Raw genomic sequence first — 18,002 nt, 5'->3', positions numbered from 1 at the left:
TGGATGTGACTCATCTTCCTGAGCCCAGTGAGGAGAGCTGTGTTTGGTGTACACTATGCACCTGTCAACAGCCAGCATCCTGTAGGCCAGGAAAACACCAGCTCTTCCAGGAAGGGCTTTGTCTGCAGTTGGAACAGAGGCCATTGAGTCATGGAAGAAACCCAGGTGGACCCAGGAGTCCTGTGTTTACAGTAGGAAGGATTCCCTGCCTCCACCCTACCTAGTCACCAACACAGGCAGACATCTGGCCCTCGTTCTTGTTTGCTTTTAAGGGTTTATGGCCTGCTATCCATGGGGAACAGATCATGGTAGGATACACCAAACACAAAAAGAGCTAAGGATGCTTATGGGGACAAGCAAGTGTTTTCGCTGGGATCCTTGATCTTGACTCTGCAGGAGCTTGTCCATCAAGGTCTCTGCTCTCTACCCACCATCCCTCCCTCCCATCTCTCTCTGTCTCTCTCTCTGTCTCTCTCTCTCTGTCTCTATCTCTCAAGACAGGGTCTCATGTAGCCCAGGATGGCTTCAAACTCACTACATAGTTGAGGCTAACTTTAAACTTGTGAGTCTCCTGACCCTACCTCCTGAATGCTGGGATTATAGGCGTGTGTCCCCGGGAGAGGTTTTCTGTAGCACTAGGGACAGAATCCAGGGCTTCGATGATGCTGGGCAAACACTGCCAACCAAGCTGCATCCTTAACGACATTCGTTTATTTAGCTACTTAATCTATACCTTCCTTTGACCCATAAAGAAGAACTGGTTTGTTAAAACACACAGGCCAAAAGGTGGGGCTCATGTCTGAGATAAGCAGCAAGAACAGCTGACAGAAACCAGAGACAAGCACAAGGAGGTCTGTCACGCTATGTTCAGTTGACACCATGGGTTCCAAGTTTCCATCCAAGGGGAAAACAGTCAAGTAGGAGGTTTCGATCCGGGGACGGGGGAGGACCCGCCTTTCTAACTCAGACCATGGGAGGTGGGAGATCCCAGCCAGACTTCAAGGGGCTGAATGGAATGTTCCCAGTCTTTCCAGTTTAGCACGAACCTTGTTTGTTGAGCCTATGAGGATGTACACTTTATGAAGGATTAATAATTTAACACCGAACTAGAGACTGCCCTAGACTACCTGGTTGGTCACTTGGAGAAGTGGATCAAAATGTAACTCAAGCCCAACTCTGAATGCTAAGCCAAAATGTTCAGCTTGCGGGACAGGAGGAGACCCTGGGGTACATTCCTGCAACAGACACAATATGTTGGCTAGTTTTATGTCAACTTGATATAAACTAGAGTTATCTGAAAAGAGGGATACTCAATTGAACTCCATAAGATCCACTGTAAGGGGTTGGGGATTTAGCTCAGTGGTAGAGCGCTTGCCTAGCAAGCGCAAGGCCCTGGGTTCGGCCCCCAGCTCCGAAAAAAAGAAAAAAAAAAAAAAAAAAAGATCCACTGTAAGGCATTTTCTTGATTAGCAATTGAAGGGGGCATGCCCAGCCCATTCTAGGTGGTGCCATTCTGGGACTGGTGGTCCTGGGTTCTATAAGAAAGCAGGCTGGGCAAGCCATGGGGAGCAAGTTGATCAGCAGCACCTCTCTGTGGCTTCTCCATCAGCTCCTGTCTCCAGGTTCCTGTCTCCCTTCTTCCCCAAGATGCTTTGTTCATGGTCACTACAACAACAGTAACCCTAATGTCTTAGTTAGGGCTTCTAAGGCTGTGACAAAACATCGTGACCAGAAAGCAAGTTGGAGAGAAAAGGGTTTGTTCAGCTTACACTTACTTATTGTTCATTATTGAAGGAAGTCAGGACAGGAACTCAAATAGGGCAGGATCCTGGAGGCAGGAGCAGATGCAGAAGCCAAGGAGTGGCGCTGCTTACTGGCTTGCTTTCCCTGGTTTGCACAGCCTGCCTTGTTATAGAACCAAGGTCTACCATCCCTGGGCTGACACCACCCACAGTGGGCTGGGCCCTCCCCAGCTGATCACAGCTGGATCTTATAGCGGCCTCTCCTCAGCTGAGACTCCTTCCTCTCTAATGGTCTAGCTTGTGTCTAGGACACAAAATCGGCAAGTACACCTCATTATGACAGTATTTGTAGGGTTGTGTCTCCTCCCCTGCCCAGGTCCTTCCTTAGTCAGGCGCAAGGCCAGCTTACTTCAGCGACAGCAGTTCCTCTCACCCAACAGCTTGCCTGTGCTTAGTGCTTCAAGGACGGGATTCCTGCTGGTGCTTGCAGGGTGAATGCTGCTGACTGCGGCCCGGGGATTTGCAGTGTGGAATATTACAAGGACTCTTTGCAGCAAGTCAGTCCAGGCCTTGGTGACTGTTATCTCTCATGCAAACAAACGGGAGGAAACTGCTAGCTAGAGATAAAGATGCATTTCTGGCCTTTCTAAAGAAAAAGCCCCCTCCGAGACAATGCCAGACTCTGCTAACGATGTTCCGTACCAGTTTGTCTGTTTCTGTCATCCTCCTGGCTAGGCTGTCTGGGAAGCTCTGCAGAGACAGACAGCTGGACTTGCGCAGACGGATTCCAGACTTTCTCCATGTGCAGCTTCTGTTAGGAATATGACTGATTAATATCCCCATCCCACAAAAGGCTCTGGTCCCTGGATGGTGCTCACTTGAGGGGTGACTGGATAGTGAGTGTGCTAACTTTCCAGGTGCTTTTGTCACAACATCGGAAAGTTGACTAAAAGAATTCTCTGACTCCGGGAGAGTACAGCAAAGGTGACGTCAGCTCAGAGCACTTAGAGGCATTTCCCTGTCCTTCCTTCTTCCTAACATACCCTTTGTCTAAGAGGCTTCAGAAACAGAGTAATATCTCTATTCAACTGTTGGTAATAAAATACCGGACAGGCATGAGTGCACACCTTGGGAGGCAGTGGCAGGGGGATCTCTGAGTTCGAGGTCAGCCTGGTCTACAAAGTGAGCCCAGTGTAGCCAGGGCTGTCTCGAAAACAAAAAACAAGCCAAAAAAACAGCCCAACAAAACATGTCCTTGTTAAGTTTATTGTGGAGAAATTCAAACACATACAGAGTAGACTGGTGTGAGGAACTTCTTAGCACACAATAGCTGACTCATGGCCAATATTGTCTCAACACCACTTCCATCCATTTCCTCCCTCCCACATCATCCTAAAACAAATCCCAGATATCATATCGCTCTGTGCACAAATGTTTCAGCCTTTGTCTCTAATATATGACCCCTTCCCTTAACAGGATGATACCAGCATTCTGACTGAAAGTGTTCATAAATATCTTCACACAGCAAAGTCTGTCAGGTTCATAACTGTCTCATACATAGTGTAAGCTTTCTGTTTGAACCAGGATTCAAATAAGGTTCATGCATTCTCTCAGATGAGAGCATTATGGGAAATTGACTTGACTGTTTCATGTAGGAAGCCATCATTATGACCTCTTCATAGGCCGCCTGAGCCTATCTGATGATGGGTCAAGCCCTGTGATCTCTTCCCAAGAGGCGTGGGTTCAGAAAAGTGCTATCTGATGGGAAACACTTTGGCCCTCTGTAAGGTGCCATCAACAGTTACAAAGCACATTTGAAGTCTGGGTGGACACGTGCTTTAACTCGGGAGACATGGTGTAGTGATCTGAATGTAAAATATGTTGGAACAATTGGTGCCCGGCGTGGGTGGCAGGTTGGAAGGTTGTTGCAATGGTAGACCCTGTCTGGAGGAAGTGGGTCACTGGAGGGAGGCCTTACTTGTCTGTTACCGTCCAGCCTTACTTGTCTGTTCTGTGTCATAGCGGTGGATACAGGTCAGCCAGCTGCCTCCCACTCCTGCCGTCATGAGTCCCCACAGCGATGGGCATGTATTGCTTTTTGATGGGCATTAACCACAGTGGCTAGAAACTCTTCCTCACCCCAGCTCTGCAAGGTGAGGAAGCTCTAACATTCTGGTCACTTTAAGGTACACCTCAAAGCTTCTCTCTTATGGGGACGACATGTAGCAGGTATCAGAAGGACTCACCTCAGAGCAGTCTTGATATCAGTGTGCTCTTAAGAAAAAGAATACAATTTTTAAAAATTATATTATTTTTGTATATATGAGAGTTTGCCTGTGTGTGTTTATGTACTCGCCTGGTGAAGTCAGAAGAGGGTATTGGATGCCCTGGAACTGGTGTTAGAGGTAGCTGTGGGTCACCATGTGAGTGCTGGGAACCAAGCCTGGGTCCCCTGCAAAAGCAAGGAGTGGTCTTAAAGGCTAAGTCTCCAAAAATCTGTGTTCTTCAACCTTGCTAAATACTTTTCCTTTTGAGAGCTGAGTCTCTCCTTTGGCCCCTGGGAGCCAATACCACAATTCGCCATGCAGCAGAGACAAATAAGTCACCAGCAGGCAGGCCATGATGGGTAAAGTCATTCAACTGCACAGCAGGAAACACACAGAACCTTCCGACCACGGAAAGACCAGCGCGCTTGTTAGGCTCCAGAACAACCCAGGCCTGTGTGTCTGCACTGCACATTCTTTGAAAACGTTAGAAGAGAGTTCACAACTTGCAAACAAAATTCAGGGACTTGCGTGGGTTAATTTAAATGCATAATTTTACTACATGTTCTTATCAAACAATTTTTACATAAGGCAACAACTGAAGTATGATTTCATTCAACTAGGAAGGTCGCACTTGGAAAGGAAGAAAACAAACCAAAAACTCCTCACAGGGAAGCCAGGCGTTCTTCCCAAAGCCCAGAGTTGACATTTTCAGACTTTCAGTAGAAATGTTTGTTTCCATGAAACAAAGTCACAAGTGCAGTCCGCTTGAGGCCATTCCCACCCCATCGCCATTTCCGAGGCTCAGGGGACGATGCTTGTGGCCTTCCTCAGCGTCAGGTAACCTGTGACCACATCTGATGGCAGCCTGCGAATGTAGGAGAATTCCTCAACAGTGCTGAACCGCAGCTTGCTCTGAGGGTCTGTGTAGTTGGCCTGGGTGAGAAACGGGAAGAGGGGAGGACATGAAGTTGTTGGTGGGGATATTTTAAGTGCAAACTTTAATCCTTTTCTACTTTACTTGAAGTAAAATACATCTTCGTTCTGTCTCGCTGTCACCAGGAACACTAAGCAAAGACTCGTTCATCTCTCCAGACTTGAGAAACTCACCAAGGGGCAGTCTGGAGAAGAGGAAGCAGCCCCAGCAGCCCCTGGGACACTTCCTATCAGTGGTCACGTGTCCCTGCCTTCTAACTCCCACCACTGCAGAGACTCCTGGCTGTGCCACCCCACGTCACACCTCACTGCTAAGAAAGCAGTTGTATAAACAATGTTGAATGCAGAGATCTTGTGGCACAGACAAAATGTTCACCAACAAGAGCTGGAACAGACTGGACCCAGGAGTCTACATGCAGTGCTCTGAATAGAAAGGAGTGCGTCAAGTAACATCTCTGAGCCAGATGAGCAAAGGCTACCCCACCCTCCTCTGGATTCTGCTCCTCGAGACTGGAGGAAAACGCAGGCTGCCTGGCTGAGAGGGACTCAGGGAATGGCTTTACCCACTGTCCCAGCTTTAGATGACAGGTATGGTTTACAGTGCCCATATCCTCTGGAGCCAGAAGACTTGTCACAGCTTTGTAAAGAGTGTTTAATACAGATGTGACACACACCCATGCCTTCCTCCTGTGCCCAAGGAAGATGAACTATACTGTTATCTAAAGAATAAAATGAAAATATTACATAGAGGATGAAAGTACCCTTTACCAACATCTTCTATCTCAAAGCCTTTTGCTTCTGCTGAGAAAGTCACTGTGAGGTGGGGACCCTTCCAGTCTTTTAAAATTTATGCCCTTACTAAACGAACCAAGCAGAGAAAATGCGCAGTGAGTGTGTGTACGCATGTCTTCATAAACCACCACCGTAAAAGCCACACTGGTATCATCCAGTCAGGGATATACCCTAGAACTTCATCTGGGTTGTTACACACAGATCTGGGAGCTCACAGGACAGCAGGAAGACACTGCAGCGGCAGACCTAAGAGTCGCTCAGAAACATTTCTAAGTTCCTTGAACATCCTACTTCTCCAGGGAGCTACATAAAAGGCAAACTGCCAGGTCATAAGGGTTTGGTTTGGTTTTGGTTTTCTTAAGAAGAAAGGGTCAAACTGTCATTTAAGGGAGCTGCGTCAATGGCCTTTCTGCCCGTAAGCCAGTGTATGAACACACAGTTCCTTTACGTTCAGCTCTCAGTGAGGCTCGACACCTGCCTGCTCTTCTGCGTTTCCTCGGTTGCTGCCTAGCTCTGCCCTCTTTTCTTGAGGACTGTCTGTCAGTGGTTTGGCAGTAAGGTTCGTCATAGGTTCTGAAGACCTCAAATCTTACATGCAGCTTGAAGTCGTCATATTTTTCAAAACGATGGTATGCCTCTTCACCGGTGAGCCACTATACTAACTGCTTGCCATGGTGAGGAGGAAGTGGACACACCGAGGGGCTAGCTTCCATGTCTGCCTATAAACCATGAGTCCAACTGCTCAGAATGGCAAAGGGAAGAGTACCATTTCAGGACACAACAATACTGGGACCACAGCAGCTCTCCTGCCTCAGGTAACCACTGAAGTAAGAGAAGCACAGACCAGAGGCAGCAAAAGACCAATGACCACACAGCAGTCACAGATACAATTCAGGAAGTCATTCTATTGAAAGCTGTGGGGTCAGACTGCTAGGTCGACATAGGCCACAACCCACGGAGAAAAGCCAGAAGGAGCATAAACCAAGAAATTCTTTAAATTTTTATTTCTTTAAAAAACTAAAGCAAGAACTAATGATAGTCTATTTTATGTTACCTAATAAGTAAACATGACAACATAGAACAGAAGAATGTACCAGAAAGAGATGAATTAGCACAACAGCCTCATGTCCCAGACAAGCAGTGTAGCACTGAATATAAACTCAGACGATGGTGAGACGCATTAGGCCTGTGAGGACAGCTGTTCAGCTCTTTAGTAACTAACGATCTAAACGTCCAGTGAGCCAGGTACCCTCAGGAGGACGTCCTGGGACACAGCTCCATTGCAGCGCATCCTATAAAGAGTTGGCCCAGCAGCCAGCTGTGGTGGCTCATGCCTTTAATCCCAGCACTTCTGAGGCTGAGGCAGGGGAATCATGAGGTGTTCAAGACTAGCTAGAGAAGCACGAGAGACTACCCATCTCAAAACAACACAAGGAAACCTGAGACAAAGTTGTCAAAAACAAGGAACATTTGGGAACCTGAAAGGACATTTATCCCCCCACCTCTCTCCCATTCCTAACCTGCCTCCCCCTTCTCCTTCCCCCTCTCTCTCCCCCCTCTCCCTCCCCCCTCTCTGTTGGCAGTACTAGGGATCAAACCACCCTATGCACTGAGGCAAAGCTTTAGTACTGGGCTCTGCGTGGCCTCAAACTAAGAAAAGTGAAATAAACTGTGGAAACAATGCTATCCTTACTGGTTCGCTAATCAGAACAAATGCACCATAGTCGTTTACAGAATGAGTTAAATCTGGAATCTGTGAGAACTTCCCCAGAAGAGCCTCTCAGCTTCACTGTGAGCTAAAGCGGTTCCAAAGTGTTTAAAAGTGCCCAATTAGACCGACAGAAGACCAAGGTAAGGCACACAGAGGGAACAGAGAAAACAGCTAAGGGAGGCAGATTAAACTCGCCTACATTAATGGCCACTGGAAACGTGAACACAGAAAGCTAGCACCTGGAGTCAGACTGTCAGAAGGGCACAAAGCGAGACCCTCTCTACAAGAAACTCACTCCAGATACAAAAATGCAGACTAAGGAAAACAAACAAACAAAAAACAACTGCATGGCAGGTAAGGCATGCAAACTTGTACAAAAAGAAAGCTGGAACGGTGTTCTAGTTCATACTGTGGTGCTATTCAAAAATTACCTGGATGCTTTATAAAGAAATGAGCGTTAAGGTGCTGGAGAGATGGCTCAATGGTTGGGAGCACCTGCAGGACACCCAACTCCAGGACGTCCTCAGAGGGTACCAGGAATACACATGGTGCCCATACACACATGCAGGCCAAACACATATAAACTGTGCGTGTGTGTGTGTGTGTGTGTGTGTGTGTGTGTGTGTGTGCGCGTGTGTGTCGCGTGTGATTTTTTTTTTTTAAAAGAAGAAAAAGGGCTTAGTAAGCTCTCAATATTGACATCCTGGTGAAGGCTTCACTTAGCTGCATTTCAACATGATGTGAAAAAAACAGGCCAAGCACAGGAAAAGCATGTATATACAGACAGAAGGGGAAAAAAGGCTCTTTTCAGGACCTCTCCTGCAGAAACAGGTCCATTCCTATGAGATCCGACCTACATGTGACTCATCTTTAGGAAACATCATTAATTCACCAGGCCTACCTCTTTAGGCTCAACACCACATTCACAAACCCTGACCCAAGCATGTATCTATAGGAATTCAGACAGAAGCACATCCAGAACAGTGAAATGGACCAGGAGCTGACAGAGGAGATTAAGCGATAACAGAATAAGCGATTCTCCAAGTATAATGGATACAATTAATTTGTCCGGTTTGTGACGCAGTTATCTTCACCAAATTGCAAAGCACATAAATGACACGGGTGAAGTTTAGACGCAGTATGCCTTGTTTCTGTCATCAGCAGAAAAAGCCACATTTCAAATTTACTAGAGGTGGAGAAGGATGCAGCTGAGCTAGAGTTTCTGTCCAGGTTCTGCACCCAGAGTGGAGGCAGGCTCTCCATGCTCGAGAATCAGCTTTTGCCTTGATCCCACACCAGCTCTGCTCATGCCTCTAAGGCATGAAGGGGTCTCTGGGGGCAGGGGAAGACACAGGACTAGATCCACACAGTGCCACACGGACGGAGGGGCTCTTTTACATATGCTGGTTACACACACTGCTTCATTTGGGGAAAGGTTTGTACGTTTGTGCTTGTTCTCATTTAAAGATCTGTTCTACGGCGTTGGGCAGGCCACGCAGGTCACTGAGCTGTAAAAGCAGCGCAGAATGTTTTTATTTAAACTATCACCAACTGTGTAATAGGAGAGACAGAAAGGCTGGCTCGTTCACGTCGCATACAGTTAACCATCAGGGGGGGAGGTGGAAAGTCTGCAAGTCTGCGTCTTACTGGAGCAATGGCCTCTCCAGTCTCCCACAGACACTCAGCTCCCAGGATGAACTCCGGGCAGGGCCATCTGTCTAGAGAGACCTAACTGTGAAATCTTACATTTAGTGCTGATATAGACGGACGCAATTATACTCACGAGAAGGCCAGAAACATCAGAATACTTCTTAGCTGGCTTAAAGGATGGAGGGGCATCAATACTAAAGTCTAAAAAGAAGAAAGAAAAGAGAAAAGATCACCAAGTAACCTTTGAGATATCCCAATCCCCCTCCTTTATTCTAAGCTAATAAACGATAACAGTCCTGGAATGTCCCTTTGGGATTACTTACAGGGCCTCTGGGGAGTAACCAGAGAAATAAGGGAGGTGGCTCAGAAACTCATGTCATAGACTAAGTGTGGCCTCAGCTAGCGTCCTGCCCTGCTACCAGAGACAAACTCCTACAGAGGAACGCCAGGTTCATCTACCCACAGCTACTTCACGGGCTCCAACTAAGAGGAACTGGCAGGAATGATGAAAGGCCACACTGCCACTAACTGGATCTGCACAGCCAGACTCAGGCGGTCCACACCCAGATGACTAACTTGTCACCCTCTGAGTCAACCCCATGAAAGACGCAGCAGGGCAGGAAGTGGAGAGGTCTTGGAATCTAAAGTTTCCAATATGGTTGAGCAGAACATGGAATGGGTCGTGCCCAGGCCAGGGCATCCGACACTGGGAGGAGCACGAGAGTGGCTGATACCTGCACGCTGAAGACCTTCCGATTCTCACTTTAGGTGGGCTACGTCGTTTGTGAAAACAAACTTAAGAGTAGATTTTTAAAACGAGAAGCCTGATAGAAACATCAGAATTATCACAGCAGGACCTACTTCTCCAGACTGAAATTTAAAATAACGACACTAAAAACTCCACACCCGTGACAGACAAGACTCAAACCGACTCAGTGGAAAGGGAATACATGGAGAGTAACCCTGGATGGGTGCCACTGTACAGCTCTCAGACTGAGAACATTTCCCCGAAATAACACAAACACGAGCAAATAACGTAGGCTTGTTGTAAGGAAGTTCCCGTCTGCATTACAAACACAGGGAAGGCTCTAGACAGCTCACAGTTAGGATCGTTCAGTTGCCATGGCAACGCCCTTTCAGCAGCGAGGATCTGTTTGAGGTTCTTCCAGGTTCTATTCTTCTTGCCAGCTACTGCACCGCCATGGCCAGAGTGCTTGAATTAAAGGGGGGTTAGAAGAGACAAGTCAGTGGAAGAAGCGCCTGGAGAATCCTGACATCCTGGAGAGCCGTGACATCGTGATGCTGTGCCCGTTAGGGCTGTCACCTCTCAGTCCATCAGTAACTCTCTCTGTGCCGCTGAGACCTTTAAAAGTATCTCATCACACTTTAATAATCTTTGTTTAAAAGGACATAGTTTTTAGGTATGGATGTTCCTATAATCCCAGCACTCAGGAGGTGGAAGCAGAAGAATCGGAGTTTGAGGCTAGCCTCAGTTACAGGATGAATTTGAGGCCAGCCTGGGCTACAGGAGACCATTTCTCAAAAACAAACAAACAAACAAACAAAAACCCCAAAAACTAAAATAAACAAGCAAACAGAAACACCCTAGCTTGGGGGCTCTTCAAACCCACAAGTTTGCTGGTGATGGAACAGAAGTTAATGGCTACTTTTCAGCATGCACACAGGAAAAATTCTTTACGGGGTTCCATCTACTTGAATTCACTTATGACCTCATTCCTTTAAAATAAGTTTACCGCAAAGTTGGATTTAATCTCCAGACTACATCCCTAACGGGTTCCCTTGGAGGGTGTGGCCCTGTGCCTCATAATCACTAGTGGTCCTGGAAAATTCAAACAAGCTTCAATCGTGGTATGGCAAACCTTCTGGAAATTTCGTTCTGTGACATACAGATTAAAAGCGTGAAATGGAAAAGACTACTAACATACTTGTAGACCCTGGCTACAATGGATTGCCAAAACTCGTCAATAAAAAAAAAAACAAACCTTTAAAGTTATAATTTGTAACTGGTTACTTGATAGGACCCTCATGAATCAAAGGGATTTAAAGGGTTAGTGAGGAGTGCTCCTAGTTTAGTTGTATACTTCAAGCTTCTTTTAAAATTATTTAAAACCAATAAAAAAAGCACAGGGAAACAATCATTGGAAAGATGCCTCCTCAAAGTTCTGTCTGTCCTCTGGGGGAATTCTGAAAGAGTACACTGGTACACTGGGAGGTCACAAAGGGCCTTTCCTGTCTAGTCCCACATCCCTCTTCCCCCAGCTGCCACCCCCATCCCTTCTCCCCCTACTCCTCCACCCACCACTCCCATCTTCAACGTCCAAGGGAGAAGGTGGCAAATGGGACTGAGAGAGAGAGAATACTCCAGAGCCACCTCAGGCCCAGCTAGCTCAGAGGCCAAGGGCAGCTGTTCGCCCTGCATTTGTATACCACCTTATATACTTACCACAAAGTTGGGATCCTTAAATGGCAACGGCTTGGCAGCTTTCTCCACAGGCCCTGAGCTTAACTCAGAGGACGCCATTTTACTCTCACTCATGGCTTCAATGCTGACACCCTTAAAATGGGGAGAAAAAAAATCTTTGAAGCCAAGTGGGTTCCCTACTTCTGCTCTCCAGAACACAGACATACAAGTGCACAGGGTTCCAGTAGGTAGGCTGCCCTGGAGGCCAGGGAAAAAACTGTGTGAACAGAGGCCACTACAGACACAAGCAGGACCCCAGGGCCCACGCGTCCGGGCCTCTCAGCGCCAAACTCAGGCATCTGTCCTACTCCGGCTGGGTCATTAGTTCTGACAACTGCTACAAAGGAGGTGAAACTGTGCAGCTATCCTGCCTTACAGAAAAGAGAGGGGCAGGGTCTACAGCAACACAACACACAACCCTTCAATAGAAACCCATCCCACAACACCACATGATATAAAGTCCTTATATTGGGACGATCTTGTCAGCTATGCCTTGAAATACAAAGGCTAGCCTTAAGAGTCTGGACCTCAAGGGTCTAATTTGGACAGAAAATCCAGGCTGGAGCTAGTTTGAGGACTGCAGGACATGAGAATTCTGAGGAAGAGGAAGCTGGAGGGACGTGGGTCAGCAGGCTGCAGCTGGAATGCAGTGAGCTGTCAAGAAGCTGGTCTGCTTTAAAACAAACCTTTACACTAACAGCCCCTGGAGAAAAGCAGAAGTAAGACATGTTGTCTGATTATAAATCAATTCCAAAACAAACCTTTTAGGAACAGAGGCACGGTTTTCACAGAGCCAAACGCATGTCAGATATAAATATCATGAGTTTCTCAATATTGACACTGGTACAAGCCAAGCCTTTCCAGGCACAATGCACTGCCGCCATTCCAGAATATTCTCTTGTCCCTTCCTGGTCAAGCCCTTCCAGCTCCAAGGCCAACCACTGTTCTGATTCTTTTACATCATTTTCATCTCTTCCAGAACTCCTTCCAAGTGAACTCTGATTCTGTGTGGCTTGTACCTGGCCTCTTTACATCAGAATGAAGCTTTGACATCCTCACACGCCTTAGTAGTTCATCAATTTTCCTATTTCTCAGCAGACTAAAATTTATTACATGGATGTATTAAGACCTATTTATCCATTTTCTGCTGAGCACTTGTTTATTTTCAATTATAAATAGAGCTGCTCTGCATGCATGCACGAGCACACACACATGCATGCCTGAGCACACACACGCATGCACGCACGAGCACACATGCAGCCATACACATGGAAATAAAGAAAGCTGTTGGCTAGTTTCTATTGTCAACTTGATACACATCACCTGGAAATGAGAAAATGACAATGAAGATTGTCTCATGATGAGTGACTGACGGGAAACTAGTGTCCCATGAGTTCTGCAGCACTGAACCTAAGCAGGCAGGCCGGGCTACATAAAAAGCTGCAGAGCAAGCCAGAGGGACAGCCGGCTGGGAAGCAGCAATCCTGCTCAATAAGCTCCTGACTTGACTTCTCTCAGGATGGACTGTGACCTGTAAGTGAAAGCAGAAATAAATGCTTTCCTACCCCGAGTCACTTCTGTCAACACCAGTGTTGATCACAGACAGAGCAGTGCAGACATGGTGCTGCATGCCTTTGATCTCAGCCCTTGGGAGGCAGAGGCAGGCAAATCTCTGTGTGCTTGAGGCCAGCCTGGTCTACACAACAAGTCTGATATATAAGCTATCTAGGGAGGTCCTGTCCTGTTTCCATTTCTGTTGGGTATGTATCTACGAGTAAAGTGACTGGGTTCCTGAGAAAGTGCATATTTAATTTTATATGGTGTGTGTGTGTGTGTGTGTGTGTGTGTGTGTGTGTTTATGTGCACCCTCTCCATGGGATCTGTCACAGGAACAGAAAAGGGAGGACAGGGCCATTCATTGTCACAATAGTTCTTAGAAAGTCTCTCCCCAAACACCTTCCCAGACTCCTCTCCAGGGTCTGCCCGGGCCTGGACTCCTCTGCTGTGCTCTGTTCGCACCACTCCTCAGTGTACACAGCTCTGTCATCCTCAGTCACTCCAGTCTTCCCAGGATTATGCAGAACCTTCAGTCTTAAGAAATTCGCACTGAAATCTGGCTTGCATTTCTCTTTCTGTATTTGTGGACGTGTGCCTGTTGCACATGTATTACTGAATTCCTACCTCTACTCAGTGTGCCGTCTCACTGACCCTGAAATCTCTGTTTTAAGAGGCTGTGATCCAGGGCAAAAGAAGAAAAGAAGCTGCTAATTAAAAAGCAACTAGAGGCTCTCAGGAGACCGGCCAGTGCTAGGAGGAAAGAGGTCATCTGGTACAAACAGGATGAACTGCCAGGAAAGCAAAGAGATGCTACAAGGAAAGAAACTGGGCCTCCAACTGTGTGTGGCAAGAGTACTGTGGACAGTGTGTGGCCAACTCTGCGCTCCATCCTCCAGGACAATGCGAGTCACTGAGGTGTGGGCAGGAGGACAGTCCCCAGAGGATCCTGTGAGAAGCAGGCACTGTACCAAGTCAGTGTGGACCGGGCAGTCACAATGTTCTAGCCAGGAGAGGCCAGGCCACCAAAGCAAGTGCTTCTGCTGACAGTAATGGGGGTTTTAAGAGTGATCAGAAGCTTGCTGCTCTAGCAGCAGCCTACGTGAAAGTGGAGAAGGGAATGCAGGTTTGAGAATTGGCCGATGGCGGGGCACTTGCTGTATCACAGAGAAGCTACTGCTTCTCTAACAGTGGAGGCTTCTATGCCATCTCTAGTCAGACAAACCCCAGAGAGGTCATACAGGTTTCAGCTCGCCTTTCCTCCTCAACTCCTCTCCCATGCTACTCCACCCTTGTTCCTTTCATTCACAGTCTCTGTGAGACTCTGGTGTCAGTGGTGAGTCAGGATAACAGGGAGGCCTTTAGTCAGAGGGAAAAGTCAAGTCTGGGATAGTCTGCTGCAGTAAAACAGGATATAAGATGATCTACTCTTTCCACATGTGAAAGGTCCATCAACACTGAGCGACTTCATGAGGTGGAATCTCCAGCCCCGGGGACATGAAAGGCCCCCATGGAGAAATGAGGAAGTATTGCCTAGAGCTAAGGGCTATGCCCTCTTCACATTACTGAAGGAGACGGTGTAAGTTCCAGGGTAGAGAAACAGGCTTTGCTCTAACACACTGGGGGCAGCAAGGCCCAGGGGCCCTACCCACTTCTGTTGAACGGTGGAATCCAAACGAATGGTTTCTGCCAATAGCAGCCCTCTTGACTGGGACTAAGACTTCAGGACAACCTTGCCTTCAGAGGACGGTGGTTTTTATTATCCTTAGGACTCAAATACAGTAACTTCTAATAGTAACCTAGACTAAGAAGCCCAGCCTGGGCTACACAGTGAATTTACAGTCAGCCTGGGCTATAAAGCAAGGCTCTTCTCAAAAAGGGGGGGGTGGGGGTGGGGAGGAGGGGGAAGAAGTTAACTCAGACGAGGTGTGGCACCGCATACCTTTAATACCAGGAATTCGGAGGCTGAGGCAGGAAGGGCTATACCGTGATTTCCAGGCCAACAATGTCTACATAGTAAGGAAGCCCTGTTTCAAACAAACAAAACAAAATGTGGTCCACAAAGAACAGGACATGGTAAAACATGTCTTTAATCTCAGCACTTCGAGGCAGAGGCAGGTGGATCTCTGGGGGTTCGAGGCTAGCCTAGTCTACATACCATCAGTTCCAGGTCCAGCAGGGACATTGTTGAGAGTTTGTATCAAAAAACAAAAGTAAAAACAAACAAAAATACCTAAAAGAAAAAGAAAACCCCAAAAACTCATCTTAAGGCAGTGACTATAGTACTTGGTCTGGGCACAAGTGAATATTAGATCATATTAAGGACAGATGACGGGGTTGGGGATTTAGCTCAGTGGTAGAGCACTTGCCTAGCAAGCACAAGGCCCTGGGTTGGGTCCCCAGCTCCAAAAAAAAAGAAAAGAAAAAAAAAAAAAAAAAAAAAAAAAAAGGACAGCTGACAGGGGAATACACAGAATGCAGCTCATAAAGACTCCGGTCAAGAGTATATAATGGGGGTTGGGAATTTAGCTCAGTGGTAGAGCGCTTGCCTAGCAAGCATCAAGGCCCTGGGTTCGAGCCTCAGCTCTGGAAACATAACGAAGTCCTGTTTCAAACCAAACAACCCAGGCGCACACCTTTAATCCCCGCACTCAGGAGGCAGAGGCCATCTCTGAGTTTGAAGCCAGGCTGGTCTACAGAGTGAGTTCCAGGACAGCCAGGACTACAAAGAGACCCTATTTCACACGGATAGGTTATGTCTCTGCTGCCGGTGCAATGAGCCAGTTTAAACCAGATTATATTATATTAAAGGCTGCTTTCCGGTGAGCAAATTCACTGGCCCCAAGGATTGAGGCCAGGGGAGCCTCCATGGAGAAAGGGTGGGGGTAGAGGAAGAAGAGAGAAAGAGAGAAGGGGAGTGTGCATGATGAGAAGAAGAAAGAATGTGACTAAAATGTCTGGATATATAGGGAAGAGCCTCTGGGAAAAGGGCAGCCCAGCCTCTTGTGCTGTAAAGTTCAGGGTTGGGGGCAAGGTATGCCAGGCAGAAACAGAGGGATGCTGGGAGAACCTGGAGGCCAGGTCTGCTTTGTTATGTAAAATATGCACCTCAGTCCCCTGTCCCCCAGTCTGAAACCAAACATAAATGACACCCCCCCCCAAAAAGGTGTACATGTAGAAGAAACTGGGCATGGTAGTTCCTGCCATTAATCCAGTTCTAGGAGGGCTAAGCCAAGATTATTAGTTCAAGATCAGCCTGCCTTACATTTTTCTTGTTGCAAAGGAACAAGAACCACTGTTCTATAAGACGCAGACAATTACATTAGTGTTTGTTAAAATCTAATTGAGGTAAGAGATGTTGGAAGAGTGGTTACCTCTGGCAGGGAGAACAGAGCAGAGTGACAGAATTGCAAGGCTGAGGCATGGGGACAAGATCAACAGGAATTTTCTGGACCTCTCTTATCTGGAGACTAGCCTCGGTTTGTGTGTTTCATTGCATGCAAGTATAGTAACTTAATATGTTAAAAGGGGGCGGGAGTACCAATTACCAACAGAGTCCCTGGGCAAATGCACTACACAAACTGAGGGCCATAACCACCTTCTAAATCCAAGAACCTAACCAAGCCACTGCTGGTCTCTGACAGCACTTTTGTCATTGACCTCAACCTCTTAATTTGTCTGCTTGTTTGTTTATCGAGACAAGGTTTCTCTTTGTAGCCTTGGTGTTCTGGAGCTGGTTCTGTAGATCAGACTGGCCTTGAACTTGCACAGAGTTACCTTGCAAGTACTGGGATTAAGGGCGTACGTACATCAGCCTTTTAACATCCATATTTAGCACATGTAAGGGGAACGAAGGAACCCACTGGTATCAGCCATCTTTGTACCGCTCCATGCTGTACACTGGGAAGACCCCTCAGACTCCCACCGGGTGTCTGCGAGATGCGCTGTGGGTGACCCGCGAACTTCTCATGCAGAAAGATACAGAAAACAAGTTCTGACGGAACTAGGCGTTCCTGCTAAACCGATTACAACCTCCTACATTACTATATGACGCGGATGGCCTTTTGATCAAAACCACAGGTCCAACCTATGACTCAAATATACCAACTTCCAGCAAAAATTAGGATGTGCCTCGGAGACTACAGAAACCTCCCCCGAACCCCCGTCAATACTGGCACTGCGCACGCGCCTCAACTTCCGCCCTCCCTGCGCAAGCGTTCTCGGCGCCTCTCGGGCCTGCGCATGCGTTCTTGTTCCCAGCCGGTGCGGACTCTACCTGAGCAAAGCCGGAGGCCGACAGTTTTTTCTTCTTACTAGCACCATATCCCCCTCCGCTGCTGTTGTGAGAAGGGCTAGCCGGCCTCTTCTTGCTGTTCCTAGCTACGGTGGGAGTAGAGGTAGCAGCCACGATTGGAATTTGAGCCGCCATTCTGCCCGCAGCCGGCCTGCGGCTCCCCGCCCCCACCCCTCCCAAGGCGAGCCCTAAAACTTCCGGCTAGATGTTACTTCCGTGTTGATGCCAGGAAACTCCGCGAGCCTCTCGAAGCTTGACAGAGTCCTCCCCAGCGGCTCTTAGGAGGCGGGGCTCGGAATTGTTCCTTCCGGGTCAGAAGGCGTCGGGCTGGTGACTGCTGCTGGCACTGTGAACCTTGGCCTGGGGCACGTGCCTGGAGGGTTCCAATGAGCATCCGGTGTTTTAGTAACATTCTTTTTCTTGGTTTTTAGACAAGATCTCTGGATGAACTGCAGCTTGCTATGTAGACCAAGCTGACCTCAAACTCATGTAGCCAAGTTATCTTTGAATTCTAACCCCTCCATCCTCTACCTTCCAAATGACAGGATTACAGTGATGTGCAAGTCGTGGATGCATT

The 18,002-nt window shown here is 47.6% G+C and overlaps 1 protein-coding gene across 1 annotated transcript; it reads right to left on the bottom strand.

Annotated features, from left to right (window-relative positions):
* Positions 1 to 2,994: 2,994 nt before the first annotated feature.
* On the bottom strand, positions 2,995 to 17,760 carry Ino80c (INO80 complex subunit C). The gene is made up of 5 exons (XM_032885758.1): positions 17,408 to 17,760; positions 11,560 to 11,670; positions 10,197 to 10,308; positions 9,229 to 9,296; positions 2,995 to 4,942 (listed from the first exon to the last, which is right to left on the bottom strand). Exons 1-5 carry the CDS (start codon positions 17,558 to 17,560, stop codon positions 4,811 to 4,813), a joined length of 576 nt encoding a protein of 191 aa, XP_032741649.1. The 5' UTR covers positions 17,561 to 17,760; the 3' UTR covers positions 2,995 to 4,810.
* Between the last annotated feature and the right edge of the window lie 242 nt (positions 17,761 to 18,002).

Source organism: Rattus rattus, chromosome 15 (assembly GCF_011064425.1).
Source record: "Rattus rattus isolate New Zealand chromosome 15, Rrattus_CSIRO_v1, whole genome shotgun sequence".
NCBI lineage: Eukaryota > Metazoa > Chordata > Mammalia > Rodentia > Muridae > Rattus > Rattus rattus.
This window is presented reverse-complemented; position numbering and strand designations above follow the sequence as displayed.

Coding starts and splice junctions, on each gene's coding strand:
- Ino80c (XM_032885758.1), bottom strand. CDS start 17,560: ATGGCGGCTCAAATTCCAATCGTGGCTGCTACCTCTACTCCCACCGTA. Junction 11,671..17,407: donor CGGCCTCCGGCTTTGCTCAG/GTAGAGTCCGCA, acceptor CCCCATTTTAAG/GGTGTCAGCATTGAAGCCAT. Junction 9,297..10,196: donor GCAACTGAACGATCCTAACT/GTGAGCTGTCTA, acceptor TCTTCTTTTTAG/ACTTTAGTATTGATGCCCCT.